Source organism: Neolamprologus brichardi, chromosome 9, assembly GCF_056152115.1.
Source record: "Neolamprologus brichardi isolate AB-2024 chromosome 9, ASM5615211v1, whole genome shotgun sequence".
NCBI classification, from domain to species: domain Eukaryota; kingdom Metazoa; phylum Chordata; class Actinopteri; order Cichliformes; family Cichlidae; genus Neolamprologus; species Neolamprologus brichardi.
In genome coordinates this window covers 39,916,659-39,931,590 of record NC_142112.1, presented here as the reverse complement: position 1 = coordinate 39,931,590, position 14,932 = coordinate 39,916,659, and the positions used below count along the sequence as shown (strand labels likewise).

General features: G+C 45.7%; 2 protein-coding genes across 2 annotated transcripts; one reads left to right on the top strand and one right to left on the bottom strand.

Moving 5' to 3' along the window:
* Window positions 1-306: 306 nt before the first annotated feature.
* On the bottom strand, window positions 307-9,266 carry eci2 (enoyl-CoA delta isomerase 2). The gene is made up of 12 exons (XM_006809450.3): window positions 9,202-9,266; window positions 6,130-6,392; window positions 5,517-5,575; window positions 5,142-5,245; window positions 4,203-4,301; window positions 3,801-3,992; window positions 3,648-3,717; window positions 3,233-3,335; window positions 2,855-2,975; window positions 1,817-1,906; window positions 1,340-1,483; window positions 307-884 (listed from the first exon to the last, which is right to left on the bottom strand). The coding sequence occupies exons 2-12, from the start codon at window positions 6,183-6,185 to the stop codon at window positions 729-731; spliced, it is 1,194 nt and encodes a 397-aa protein (XP_006809513.2). The 5' UTR covers window positions 6,186-6,392; window positions 9,202-9,266; the 3' UTR covers window positions 307-728.
* A 472-nt stretch (window positions 9,267-9,738) lies between these two features.
* LOC102796340 (gamma-crystallin N-B) lies at window positions 9,739-12,930 on the top strand. The gene is made up of 5 exons (XM_087846725.1): window positions 9,739-9,800; window positions 10,400-10,491; window positions 11,448-11,604; window positions 11,919-12,064; window positions 12,685-12,930. Exons 1-5 carry the CDS (start codon window positions 9,780-9,782, stop codon window positions 12,818-12,820), a joined length of 552 nt encoding a protein of 183 aa, XP_087702851.1. The 5' UTR covers window positions 9,739-9,779; the 3' UTR covers window positions 12,821-12,930.
* The last annotated feature ends 2,002 nt before the right edge of the window (window positions 12,931-14,932 follow it).

The window sequence follows — 14,932 nt, the reverse complement described above, 5'->3', positions numbered from 1 at the left end:
CCCACTCATGTCTGTCCCGTCTGTGATAACTTGAAATGAAATTAAATAAATAAATAATAAAGACCAATACGGCAAGGCCATGATGAAGTAAATCCGTTGGGCGTCTTTGTTGGCCTTCACACACCAACTCTGACGGCTAAAGAACCAAACAGGCAAAAACAAAGACGTTTGATTTAAAGAATGAGGGTAATAAAGGGTAATAAAAATTATAACTGTCAGACAGATTTGATATTTTTGTAGATTATAAAGTGTCCTTTCTAAACACCCACAAACACAGACTGAATATTTACAGAGAAGACGACCTCATCAAGTGATTATGATTTTATTGGACAAGCAGACGTCGGAGAACGCTGAGCAGCAGTTAGTGTTTAAGGCACTTTACCAGCAGCGAGCACGCTGAAAGCATCACGGTGTGAAAACTGAAGAACATCAGCTCAGACTCACACGGACTCCTAAAACATCAGCTGAGGACAGAAGCTCTGTGAGCTTTAAGCGTTTCATTCACTGATATGAGACCTGCTGCCACAGCCTCAGAGCCTCTGCACCTCCCTACCCCACCCACCAGATGGCGCTCACACTACAGACAACCACCTGTGAACTGCTTTCTGTCTGTGGCACCTCATGATTGGTCTGTGATTGGTCACGAAACATCCTACAGTCTGCTCTAAGTCACTCTACAACATTTACAATTAATAACCATCATCTTCATCATGCACGCCTCCTCTTCCTCAGAGCTTGGCCTTGGCCTGGAAGAAGCTCATGACGGCGTTGAAACACTCGTCTGACGTCCAGCGCTCCATCAGGCGCTCCACCTCGGCCTTGTTCACGGCGTGCAGACGCTCCTTCTCCACTGAGCGGATCAGCTGTTTGGACAGAGCCAGAGACTGAAAGAGGGGCGGAGACAGAGAGGTCAGAGGTCAGATTAAGCTGATTCCTGGACTCGTTTCCCTGCAGACACGGCCGTCAGCATCACTCTGAAGTCCTTTAAACACAGAGACCAGTTTCTGGGTTCACCTCAGAGCTAACTGCTAACAGGACAGTAAGTATTCAATTCAATTTTATTTATATAGCGCCAAATCACAACAAAAGTCGCCTCAAGGCGCTTCATAGATACAGAGAAAACCCAACAATCATATGACCCCCTATGAGCAGCACTTTGGCGACAGTGGGAAGGAAAAACTCCCTTTTAACAGGAAGAAACCTCCAGCAGAACCAGGCTCAGGGAGGGGCGGGGCCATCTGCTGTGATTGGTTGGGGTGAGAGAAGGAAGACAGGATAAAGACATGCTGTGGGAGACTTGAAAGCAGTAGAGTACTCGAGTAAGTCTGTGTGTGATTACGTTGCGGGGCAGCTTGGCGTAGGCCTTCAGCCGAGTCCAGACCTCCGACTGGAAGCTGCTGTCGGGGAAAACCTCGGTGACCAGGCTGAGCTCACAGGCCTGAACCGCCGTCAGCTTCTTGTTGAACAGCAGCATCTCGCTGGCCTGAAGACAGGAGACAGTCAGAGAGCTCATGTCCTCCAACCAGCAGATACTCACGCCACATCAGTGTTACCATGGTTACAGTCATGTTTACTAACTGTGATGGTTTTAGGTCCAATGGTTTAAATGCTGTAACTAAAAATGAGGCAGCTTGAAATCAAAGAGATGAACATTTTCCTTTCATGTCGTCCACAGAGGAACACTTTCACCGTACGACCTCACACATGCACACAGAAGGAAACGTGTCATCAGTCCTAACAGCTGCCTGCAGTGTACACAGGGTACCAGCAGGGGGCAGCGTTCATATGAGCACTGCCTCTGTGACTGTGTGTGTACCTTAGCAGCACCCATGAGTTTAGGGAAGGTGTAGGAGGAGCATCCCTCGGCGCTCTGACCCAGCTGACTGAACGGGGTGTGGAAGGTGGCCTGAGACACACAGAGGCACAGCGTCACCACCTGGAGCAGGTCGCTGTCACGTGACCTGAAAAGGTGTCTTTCATGGCAACTGGACGTTAAATTGTTCATTAACAATAACAATGAAGCTCTGCATAAACACCCAGCAGCACATAAATGAGGATAACACAGGTCTGCAAACGGCCTTTGACTGTTTCTTATTTTTACTCACTGAAACCAGGAAAAACATTGAATAAAATTCCACCTTGTCAGGTTTTCTCGTGACTCTTTTTAGTTTAATTACGTGTAGTTTCCCTTTTAAACTGAAATCTGCTGTCCTATACCTGAGTCAACACATATCAATGACATCCTGATGCACGCTCAACCATCCAGGTAAGTAAATCTCCAAAAGTTGATTCTGTTCATCTGGACGTGTTCAGTGGGAGAAACGTTTCGTCATCATCAGGCGACGTCTTCAGTCTCAGCTGACTGCAGGTTTGCAGCCCACTGAGTGAACAATGGGCTGGGAGGTCAGCTCACCGATCATGGAAACCTTCCTCCACATGAACAGACTCCAGAGAAATACAAATAGGAAATGGGAGCAATTGTGGGAGTCAGTAGGAGGGGGGAGGTTTGGTGGTGTGAGGAGCTCAGATGATCGTGTCTCACAACAGTTATGCATAGTTAGTGTAATAAAATGGCTGTTGTGCATTTCTAATGCAAACTCGTGTTTTAGCACAAACCCTGTAGGTGATGGAGGGAGATGGTGTTTTGCAGCCGGTGCTATCGTGCACTGATAATCATGCTGCGCTGCAGCGCAGTCAGAATAAACACGCAGAGCAGGTCCAGCTGTGACGTGATCACAGAGGCAAGATCATCGTCCAGGTGAGGAAACACACCTGAGTCTGCACTCAAACATCCTGAGCCTACGAGTCACAAAGGTTTCATCATCATCGTGTGTGTGTGTGAGTGTGTGTGTACCCTCTCTGTGGCGTAGACCAGGTCAAAGAGGCCCAGCACAGTGACAGACACGCCCACAGCCGGTCCGTTCACCACGGCAACCAGTGGCTTGGGGAAGTCTATGTAAGCGTTCACGTACTTCCTGCAGAGAGACAGAGGAGAGCTCAGGGTTTCAGGTTTCACACCAAATAAAACATCCTGACTGTGCGAGGTCGGGAATGATTCAGGCCGATCTCTCCTTCAGGTCAGTTTGAGGTTCAGAGGTCAACAAGAAGACGACCTTTAAGACAGCATGCATGCAGAGCCACTGTGACCCACGCTATACTTAAGGACATGAATACTTTGGTACTTTTACTCGAGTACAGTGGGTTTCCTGCTGCTTCCATCATGAACACTCACCTGAGCAGATCTGCACCACGTCTGGCCATCTCCTCCACCCCGTTCTCCGGGATCTTGGTGAAGTTGGTGAGGTCGTTTCCACTGCAGTAGAAATCGCCGGCGCCTGAAACGTGAGAACGAAGAGAACGCGTGTTCACTTCAACACGAGCCTGAAGGTTTCAGTCGGAGTCGGAGTTTAGTCCCAGCGAGGACGGACCGCCGCATTTCCTCAGACTCATTCTCACCACAAACAGCAACAATTCATTCATGATGTTCAGCAACACAGAAACATCTGAAGGCCTGATGATGAACCAGAAACGTTCACACAGCAGCACAACTTTATTCATTTGACTCTTCTTCCTGTCAGTGGTTTGTTCTGGAAGCTCACAGGACCTGACGCACAGCCCTGTGTGTGTGTGTGTGTGTGTGTGTGTACCTGTAACGACGGTGATGACAGAGTCGTCCGTGGCCGCCTGCTCCAGAGCGGCGATGATCTCGTTGTACATCTGACAGGAAACACAAATATAAGAAGAAAAGCAGGTTTACATGTTTTTGTTTCAGAGTAGCTTCAGTCTGAAGCGTGGCTGACCTCGGTCGTGATGGCGTTCTTCTTGGCCGGTCGGTTCAGTTTGATGGTGGTGATGTCATCCTCCTTGGTGACCAACAGCGTCTCGTAGGTCGCACCGCTCCCAGCTGGCTGTGCGCTCACCTGGGCGGAGCTTCCAGTCTCTGCCTCCACCAGGGAGCCAATCAGGTCGCAGTACTTCTGTCGGGCTTCATCCTAACAGATTCAAACCAAAGAGGAAAGAACACAGCAGAGCGGCCTGTTAGCATCAAGAAGCTAAAGGTGGAGCAGATCTGTGAGCTCCGAGCGCAGCGACGCTCTTTCATTCAGGAAAGAGCGTTAACCTGAAGTCCCGAGAGAATAAAAGACTTCTACAGACAGCTGAGCATTGACCCTTCATCATTTATCTCCCTGCTGTGTTTGTACCTGTGAGATGGAGCCCAGAGACTTCCACGCGTCCCACTTGGCCTTGTTGACAAAGTCCAGCATGCCAGGTTTGGGAGCGTTGCAGGGACCCTGGGTGGCCTGAGCGAGGAAGAAAAGGAGGAAGAGGAGCAGGTGAACTTATATTGAAGTCCTTCACGAACCCACACACCGGGATTTTTACACCGGGGCAGAGTTTTGAGCATCTCTGTCACACGTGTCGAGCTCGGCTTCACGTTAGCACTCCGAGGAGACGAAGCAGCTGTTAGCAGCACACACACGACTCCAGCCAATGACAGGAGATCAGCACGCTCCCACATCTGAACGCTGAGCACAGTTTTACTCACATCTCCAACCAGGACAGACTGCTGAGGAACGAACAGAAACAGAAGCAGCTGCTGACCCCACAGCTGACCCCACAGCTGGCGTAAGAATCTGGCAGGTGGCAGCAGTGAAGCTCAGTAACAAGATGGAGCGACTTATATTTTCCTTCCCTTCCAAATCTAATCAGTCTCACAGTAACACCAATTAAATTAGTTTTTTTACACTGAGTATCAATTTTTTTTAAGCTAATACTTTTTTTTAAAGGAGGACATGATTTTTTTTGTTTAAATAAAAGGTTTGACAAATCTGGATCAACCAATTAAAAACCTGCTTTGAAAAGCTCCACATGAGAAATTTCCAGAACACCAAATGTCTGAATGTGGAACATCTAGAACGTGTGGAACATTTGAACGTGTGGAACATGTGGAACATCTAGAACGCGTGGAACATCTAGAACGCGTGGAACATCTAGAACGCGTGGAACATCTAGAACGCGTGGAACATGTGGAACATCTAGAACATGTGGAACATCTAGAACGTGTGGAACATCTAGAACGCGTGGAACATCTAGAACGCGTGGAACATCTAGAACGTGTGGAACGCGTGGGGAACTGGCACCTGTTTGAAGAGAGCGTAGATCTTCAGTTTGACCTCGTTGCCGGGGTCGTCCTTCAGCGTCGACAGTTTGCTCTTCGCCTGCTCAAACTGCTCCACAGTCACACCTGAAAACACGCAATGACATCATCACTAAGAGTTCCCGATCATCATCATCATCAGCACATGTGCTGTTTGAGCTCCTCAGGGCCTCTGAGATGAACGTGGAGAACTTACTGTGAGATTCTAAAATCCCAGCAGAAATAAACATGATACAAACCTGTTCTGGGCTCTGTTCTCTCCGTCCCCATAATAACACCTGTTTATAACTCACTGTGCTTTGAAGGCTCTCCTGCTGCTGTGAACATCATGGATGATGATGATGATGATGATACTCACCCATCATGGGAGACGCTGTGGTGTGAAACTTCAGGCTGGGAATGTTGGATCGGACTGAGCTGGAAACAGAAGCACACACAGTGTTTACAGAGCCAATCATGACTAACCTGACTCACACTTTCACTACAGCTTCACCCAAACAGGCTCAGCTCAGTGATGAAGAGTATTGTTGTGGCTTCTTCATCATTTAAGAGCAGAACCTCCATCTTCAGTGTGAATATGAGCTATAACATGCTAGCCCACCTGTCTGCTCACCTGTGACCCGCTCACGGAATGAACAGAGGATGAAGCTGAGCCTCATCTTCAGGTCATGTCTGAATGTGGAGCAAAGGTCGCGGCTAGCTGCAGCCATGCTAGCTGCAGCTAGATGCTTATATAACAGCTGATATTTCTCCGCTTTGAGCGCGAGCAGCGCACCTGTCAGCTTCAGCCCGTGTCTGTGTGACACCGGAGTCTGACAGGTGTCGTTAGCGGTCAGGTAACCACAGACCCCCCCGACACTCAGTGCTAACAGCCATGCTAACTGTTAGCTTCCTACAGACTTTTCTAACTACAGTTAGCATCTAAACTTGTGATTCCGCCTCAAACACCCCGCGGGGCTCCCCGGTCATACCTTGTTAATGTGACACGGCGCCAGACAGCGGAGCACCTCAGGGCGACGCCGGCCATTAAAGCACAGATCCGGGGGTCCAAGGTTCGGGAGGACGGGCTAAAGCGGTGAAGGGTTAACTAGCGTCACCACAGTGGAGCTAATCAGCGGCTAACATGTTTACATCGCTGCTCCCGCCCACGCCGTCATCTCCTGCTCTTCCATTGGTTAAAGAGAACTGCTGCATGTCTTCCTCTCTCTCTGCTTCCTGTCAGTCCTGACTGTATCTATGGAATAAAGCCAAAAAATAAATAAAGTCAGCTTCAACGCAGACTGAGCTCACATGATTTGATTTGATTAGTAACAGAAACTAATAAAATGGACAGACTGTATATAAAAGATGGCTGTAGCACAGTTGTGGAGCCTCTTGCTGCCACCATGTTGCGTACTGTGTCCAGAAGTGACCATATTTAAGAGGATATCAGCTGATGTCAGCATCACACAGACACAGGTACCTTCTCATTAAGTAACACCCAATCAAAGTTCTCACATTTCACTGTGCACAAAACCTGGAGCTGACATTGACATAGTTACAGAATACTGTTTGCTTACAGCTATTAGAGATTAACTTATTAATCTTATTCCTCCTAGGAGGTATTATCGTCAGTGAATGTAAGCTTGTTCTTATTAGTGAATGCTTTAAAGTGTTTACGATGGTGTGGGTAGTGCTTTACAAACCTTATTATAATTATTAAGTGAAACGTTTATTTTATGTTTATCAATAAATTCTTCATAAGATAGCAAGTTTCCCTTTTTATCAAGCAGATCAAAAACAAAACACCGCTATCATACCAGTCTGATTTAAATAAGGACTCTTATTGATGACTATGACCCTGTTATTCCACAACACAGAATTGTGGGTGAAAATTAGTTTCCCAACATTCAAATGCTTGCTTATAGAAACTAGACAACTTAAGAGGAATCTCAGATATTTCAAAATCACATCTGAGCATAAAATCTAACCCCCGAGCTTATTAAAGAGTTTGTTTGGATTATGGCACCACATAGATTGAGGGAAATGCAGTCGTTCATCCATCTGAGCCTGAACGCAGCAATAATGGATTCAAAGTCTAAAGCTTTCAAGCCCCCGTTTTCATAGTCTTTAACTGTGATTTGCGTAATAATAATAATAATAATAATAATAATAATAATAATAAAAATAATGCATCCAGATAAAGCTGAATATAATAGAATTGGACAGTTTAATCATTTTAGGAGATGTAAAAATTGAATAACAGGGGTATGTGAGTCTTGAAAGTCCTTCTGCTTTAGACAGTAAGATACGACCTAATATGGACAAATCACGTGTTAACCAATGATTAAATATTTATTTTAACTACATTTAATCTAGAAGTTATGTTATTATTCTCTCCATCATTAATATCCTTACTGATTATTAAACTAAGGTATTTTACCTCCTCTCTTACTGGAATATTGTTAACAGTACTTTGATTACAGCTGTGCACAGCTAAGATCCCCCCTTTTTTTAAGGTTTAGTGTTAAGACGGATGCTTTGAGAATGAAAGGATTTTATTAATTGCAGTAGAGACCATATTTACATTCTTTAGAAATAAGGCAGTGTCGTCAGCACATTGACTAATTTTAAATTATTTATCAAGAATGTTTTTTCCTTCCACATCTGAAGAGAGTTTGATATTAATGGCATTTCTGCTGCAACAATAAACAATAACGGGCTAATAGGGCATCCCTGCTGAATGCCACGATTAATTTTAAAACTATTAGAAAACCCTTGATTGAGAGCAATTCTACTTGTTATATCTCTGTACAACATTTTCACTACACTAACAGATCTGGGACCCCACAGCCTCCAGAGCTTTAAATAACAAATTATGCTCGAAAGAATCAAAAGCTTTAAAGAAACCAGGAAATAAAATAAGGCATTAAATGACTGTATCCAACATATCTAATACTAAACGGGTATGACGTCCTTTTATAAAGGCTGACTGTATCTCATCTATTATTTGAGTTATTCCTGTTTTTAATCTGTTGGCATAGAGATGAGCTAACAATTCATAATCACAGCAAAGAAGTGTGATACGTCTCCAGTTATCTAAAAGGACAGAGTCCTTGTTTGGTTTAGGAAGTAAAGAAATGATTCCTCGTTTCATAGTTGGAGGTAGCATCTGATTATTAATACACCCGCTAAAGACCTCTAATAATAAATCTTTAATGTCACTCCAGAAATATCTGTAAGATTCAATCGTGGTTCCATCAGGACCTGGTGATTTACCACTCGCCATCTGGGAAACAGCAGCATCCAAATCTGTGAACATGATTATTTAAACACGGCGCTGCGGCTGACTCACTGCTGCCTCTGCTGGACATCAGGGGACCTGCAGCTGCTGCCTGTGTAGAAGCCTGTAAACCCTGTCGAGCAGAGCACGATCAAAAGTCTGTGAGTGTGGAGTCTGAGTGCAGTGAACTCATCGGCGTGTTCAGGAAACCAGCCTGAGACCATATGAGCTCTGACACGGAGCTTTGGCAGCCTGAGCCTAGGAGGCTGTCCTGACAAACAGCTGACTGCGATCATGTGACCTTGGGTCAGAGCTGCAGGTCGTTAATGTGCTTTCATTCTGCCTGTGTTCAGCCTGATCCTCAGAAAACCTCCAAACACACCTCAGAGAAACGTTCATAATGTTTCATGTTTTAAACATTATAAATAATATTTAATGTTCCTTCAGGTTGAAGGTTTCAGCTCAGAGAACAGAACAAAGCTTTGATTTGGTTCTTCGTGTCTCGTCTCAGTTTGGTGCAGTGTTTCCATCAGCTGAGAACACCTGACAGGTACGTCCTCTGACTGTCCACCTGTGTGCTGACAGGACCATACATCAACTGTAACCACACAGGTGAGGACGCGGCCGGAAACCTACCAGCAATAAAAACAGGAAGCACAACAGCAGTTACCAAACTAAAACAGGAAGCAGAAACACAGGAGACACAAGGAGGATAAAAACCAGAAAAAGAACCACACACAGGAAGTAGAAACCCAAACTGCTCTGTGGTGGTAAAAGTCACCTGTTCACCTGTCGAGAGTCAGCTTCACCTCAGCCGGATGTTGACTGCTGCTGCTGTTGGTGCTCAGACGAAGACGTCACATCAAAGCAGGACTGAAGCTCAGCTCCTGGAAACGTTTAATAGTCAGAATTACTCAAAGAAAGACTGAACGAAATCTAACAGCTGCATCAGTGCAGGCAGTGTCAGTGACACAGTATCAGTACTTTTACTGCAGTAAAGGATGGCAGTACTTCCTCCTGACCGCAGCCTGTTTGTGTAGAAACGTGACGTGTGCAAGATCATTGAGCTGCAAAGCTGCGGCCAAGCACTTTCTATTCACACACACACACACTCACACACACACACACACTCACACACACACACACACACAGCAGAATCAGCAGACAGGTCTGGATGAACTGAAAGCGTCGAGGCAGCAGAAACCTTTGAAGCCGACTCTTTTGTCCGGGGGCCTCGGCCCTCGGCCCGGCGCGCCCCTCGCTCGCCCCCCTGCCGTATATATTGGGGTGTCCAACTTTTTCTCTGTTACACTGTGTGTGTGGTTGCGGGCCAGGTTGGACGACATCCAGCGGGACAAAATGTCACAGTACTCTGGAAAGGTGAGTGAGACTGTCTGAGCTCTGAAGCTGGAAGGACAGGCTGCTTAAAATAGCCAATTTTTGAATGGAGTTTGGTGTGAAGCTCGTCACAGCAGCAGGACATTTAGCTTTTAAAGACAAGAACAGAAAGAATAAATCATCACTCTGAGTTTCACTTCACATTCATGTGAAGCATTAAAATGAAAGTTTCTGTTTTTGTTAAAACTTCACTGTTTGCTGTTGATGATGTCACTTTAATAAAGCAGCTGGAGTCATGTTTAAGACCAAACAGACGTCGCTGCACGCTCGATCGTCCTCTAAGCCCAGGATCAGGTTACAGAGCAGCACCTTCAGGGTACCCAAGTAAAAATACTCAGTTACTTTCCAGCCTAGATTCAGAAATGTCATTCATTGTTATTTATTCGTGTTATTCCATGTTAGAGACATCAAAGACTAATAACCTGATTAAGGATGGAGATGATTCACATGACAGAGTCATGATAAATTCAGACCTGTGAGACTGGAGGCTTCAGATTACAGCAGGAACTTCGTCCTGTCACTCATTTTTAAATAAAGTTTCATTGAATGAAAGCATGTGACCGTGAGCGTTTGTCCTGCAGATTACTTTTTATGAGGGGAAGTGCTTCACCGGCAGGAAGCTGGAGGTCAGAGGTGACTGTGATAACTTCCAGGACCGCGGCTTCATGAACAGGTAACTTCCTGTTTTCAGGTGTTTGCTTTCTCTTTTTTCTTTATTGAAGACATTTGAACCTGAACTGAGTCAGAGCAGATCTTCAGTCGCACCTTCAGTTTCTCTGAGCTCAGAAACCAGAGTCTGACTGATCAGCTGATCAGAGGAAACGTAACAGCTGGTTTTATGTAATACCGCTCTGAGCCACGAGGGGGCGCAGCCTGTCAGTGTAACTGTAAGCAGGTCATGGAGTCATGACGAGTACAACAAATGTCAGAAACTGAGAGAACTGCAGCGCACATCTGGAAACACATGAGTGTGGACTCGCTGCCCTCTGGTGGTCACATTTATATTCAAATTGTGTGGACGAAACTGTTTCTGCTTTCAGCTTCTGAAATTCTGAAAAAGCTGATATTTCTGACGAGCCTCTGAATACTGATACGAGGTCAGCTTGTGTTTCAGTAACTCGTTAAGATTTTTCTAATGACATCAATGAAAACACAGAAGAACAGAAGATTTGTGATTTCTGGCCGTACAGGAAGTCTAAATGTTTCATTTTTAGTGACAAATAGACACACATATCAGAAATCTGATGTTCTGCAAACTCAAAGATGTGAATTTGATGACCAAGTTTTCACTAACAGCACAAACTCAGACTGAAGTCCGTCCACACAGAAACCATTTTCAGCACTTTTTTTCTGACCTTATCAAACATTCAGTCGCTCTTCATCAGAGGAGAGCACGAGGCCGACATCATCATCATCATGGTCAGGATAAACTGGAGCTCTTGGTGTAAGTGCTTCCTGTTTCCTTCAGCTGATCATCACCTGAGCTCCATGACTGCGTCTGAGCAGCACAGATGATCGTGCTGGGACGGAGGATGAAAAAGTTCTGACCAGTTAAACCTGCTGATGGTTTCAACATGTGACTGAGCACCTCTGCAGGGTAACATCTGGAGCCTGTCTTTGTCTCTTCAGGGTGAACTCGATCCGTGTGGAGAGTGGAGCCTGGATCTGCTACGACCACCCTGACTTCAAGGGCCAGCAGTACATCCTGGAGCACGGCGAGTACCCAGAATTCCAGAGGTGGAACTCCCACAACGACCACATGGGATCCTGCAAACCCATCCGCATGGTGAGCACCTCTGACGGGGTCGTGATTGTTTAAAGAGCACAGATGAGGTGATCTGACAGATCTGAGATTTTACTGCTGTCAGGAAACACAATTTCATCTTCTTCTTTTTAATTCACACTTTTAAAAATGTCAGACGTTTGTTTTTCATGTGTTAGTGAAAGACTGACTCTGTGAGTCTTTTCCACTGAGGGGAAACCATCTTTTCTCACTTTGGGGTGAAGCACCTTCATCCTGAAGCTACAGCTGCTCCGTCCGGTCTGTGATGTAGGTTTTGTTGTTGGATTCTGACCTAATCATGTCCGTCTGTCCGGCAGCACGGCGAGCACTACCGCATCGAGCTGTTCGAGGGCTGTAACTTCTCCGGTCAGTGCGTGGACATCTGCGACGACTGCCCCTTCCTGCAGAGCCGCGGCTTCTCCAAGAACTGCATCAACTCTGTGAAGGTCTACGGAGACGGAGCGTGAGTTTCTCGTTTACCAGAAACCTTAATGTTGAGATTCCTGCTCCCCAGAGGATAAACTTTGGTGACCTTTAACCTGAGATTAGTATTAGGACAATATTCCTAACATGCTAACAGGAAATATTTATCATTCAAGTAAAGGTCAGTTGTTGACATATTCCTGCTCCCCAGAGGATGAACTCTGTAGACTTTATTGCTGCTGGCAGCTTAGACTGTGGGGCTCATTATTTATTATCCCCAGATGATGAAATATGACACAGTAATGTTCTTGTTCCTGGAAGGCTTGGCTGATGATTGATTTGATTTGATTGATTGAGTTCAAACTTTAGCTTTCAGGATTTTTCACGCTCATGTCCCCCTGAGGATGAACCTGGAGACCAGTAGAACTGTTTTTCAGCCTCAGCTTATTTTTTCTATTTAGTGCTAATGTTAGCATGCTAACAACCTAAGGTTAGACATGTTAGCACGACTTAATATAATAGAAAAAAGTCTGAAGATGTTTTAAGGCGGAACATATTTAAACATCATTCAGAATCCTCCTTAACAAAAGTGTGACAGGTTAATAAAAGCATGTTCCTCACTTTAACCCCGCCTCTCTTCCCTCCTCTCTCCGCCTCCAGCTGGGTGATGTACGAGGAGCCAAACTTCCGTGGCCGCATGTACATTGTTGAGCGTGGAGACTACTGCAGCCATAACGAGTGGCAGGCCCAGAACCCCAACATCCAGTCCATCCGCAGAGTCGTCAACTACTTCTAAACCCCTCTGACCTCTGACCCCCAACCCTGACCAGCCCCCCTCCCCTGTGACTGTAATCATGTACGATAAATAAACTCAGACTAAAATAAGAAAACAGGTTTTTTATCAAACAGTCTGTGTGTGTGTTGATTTGTGTTTTCATTCCTGCTGTGACAAAAGAAATTATAATCTGGATTAATACAGATAACAGAAAAAATCTGTTTCTGACAGGTGGAGTGTTAATTGAAACTTCTGACAAAGTTTTAAAGATGCATTGTGGTGAATCACACTGATGATGTAAAAGGCTCACAAAAATTCATGTATTCATATGATGCATATGATGTGTTAGAGGGTTAGGAGACCTTTAAATATGTCTGTGAAGGTTTGCAGTCATCCAGGTCAGAGTAATCTATGGAGCTTGGCAGAGAATCCCAGAATTTTAAAGCCTTATTGGGAGTGTCCCTAAGAGGGTCATGGACCCACTACTGACCCTCTTAGGGACACTCCCATAGGGCTTATAAATCTGGACTCTACCAGTTGCTCTTAGAACTGAAGAAGCTTCTCAGATGAGAGGCCAAAAGTCTTCAAGAAACTTAAAGTCCAGACGCTTTTCTCTCCAAGATCCTTAGACTAGGGGTTTTCAACCATCAACCATTTAGATTTAAGGAGTAACAGAAAATGTGAAGGAATAATAAGTTGGTCTAATTATGAACTGCGTGAATGCATCGATCTTTAAAGCACTTTTTGGCTCCGGGCTAAATTCCTGGAGAATTTAGATCAAGTTAGTACTCAGAGGCCCCTCCGTGAATCGCTACCTCATCGTGGTGGAAGGTTTGTGTGTCCCAGGGATCTTTTGTTGTCGGGTGCTTTTGCACTCTGGTAGGGTCTCCTGTGGCAAATCGGTCCTGGGTGGGCCACCAGACAAAGAGCGATTCAAAATCTCCAATAAGAAGTAGATCCAGATTGTCTGCACTTAGCATCAGTTCAGAGTACCCGGCCTTCCTGAAGTCCTTGGGTGTGGTGCTTGAGGGTGCTCCACCTCGGGACTCGTCTTACTGGGAGACTTCAACACTCACTTGGGCAATGACAGTGTGACCTGGAGGGGCGTGATTTGGAGGAATGGCTTGTCAGATCTGAACCCTGGGGTGGATGTTGTAGGGCTGTCTTGGTTGACACACATCTGCAATATTGCGTGGAGATCAGAGGCGGTACCCTGGATTGGCAGACCGGGGGTGGTGGTGCCCATCTTCAGGAGGAGAGGCAGAGAAAGTATTCTAACTACAGGGGGATCACACTCCTAAGCCTCCCTGGGAAAGTCTATGCCAGGGTGCTGGAAAGGAGAGTCCGTTCGTTAGTCGAACCTCAGATACGGGAGGAACAATGCAATTTTCATCCTGGTCGTGGAACACTAGACCAGCTCTCTATCTTGTCAAGGATACCTGAGGGTGCATGGGAAATTGCCCAACCAGCCTGCATGTGTTTTGTGGACTTGGAGAAGGCATTCGACTGTGTCCCTTATGGTGTTCTGTAGGAGGTGCTGCGGGAGTATGGGGAGTCTTTGCTACGGGCTATTTGATCCTTACACAACTGCTGCAAGAGCTTGGTCCACATAGCTGGCAATAAGTCAGACTCGCTCCCGGTGGGTTATGGACCCCACCAAGGCTGCACTTTGTCACTGATTCTATTCATAATCTTTATGGAGGAGTTTGGCCATCCAGGAGGGGCTCATACAGCGCAGGAATATATTAATCAGTATTAGAGTTACAGTAGCTTGCAAAAGTATTCGGCCCCCTTGAACTTTACCACATTTTGTCACATTACAGCCACAAACATGAATCAATGTTATTGGACTTCAATGTGAAAGACCAACACAAAGTGGTGCACACGTGAGAAGTGGAACGAAAATCATTCATGATTCCAAACATTTTTTACAAATAAATAACTGCAAAGTGGGGTGTGTGTAATTATTCAGCCCCCTTTGGTCTGAGTGCAGTCAGTTGCCCATAGACGTTGCCTGATGAGTGCTAATGACTAAATAGAGTGCACCTGTGTGTAATCGAACAAGGCCGAACAAGGAGAGCGCTGATCAGAAATGCAGCCAAGAGGCCCATGGTGACTCTGGACGAGCTGCAG

Excerpts from the sequence above, each read along its gene's own strand:
- eci2 (XM_006809450.3), bottom strand. The coding sequence starts at position 6,185 with ATGGCCGGCGTCGCCCTGAGGTGCTCCGCTGTCTGGCGCCGTGTCACA. Across the intron at positions 5,576-6,129 it reads CGCCGTGTCACATTAACAAG|CTCAGTCCGATCCAACATTC; the intron begins GTATGACCGGGG and ends TTCTGTTTCCAG. Across the intron at positions 1,907-2,854 it reads TGGTCTACGCCACAGAGAGG|GCCACCTTCCACACCCCGTT; the intron begins GTACACACACAC and ends TGTGTGTCTCAG.
- LOC102796340 (XM_087846725.1), top strand. The coding sequence starts at position 9,780 with ATGTCACAGTACTCTGGAAAG. Across the intron at positions 9,801-10,399 it reads TGTCACAGTACTCTGGAAAG|ATTACTTTTTATGAGGGGAA; the intron begins GTGAGTGAGACT and ends TTTGTCCTGCAG. Across the intron at positions 12,065-12,684 it reads AAGGTCTACGGAGACGGAGC|CTGGGTGATGTACGAGGAGC; the intron begins GTGAGTTTCTCG and ends CTCCGCCTCCAG.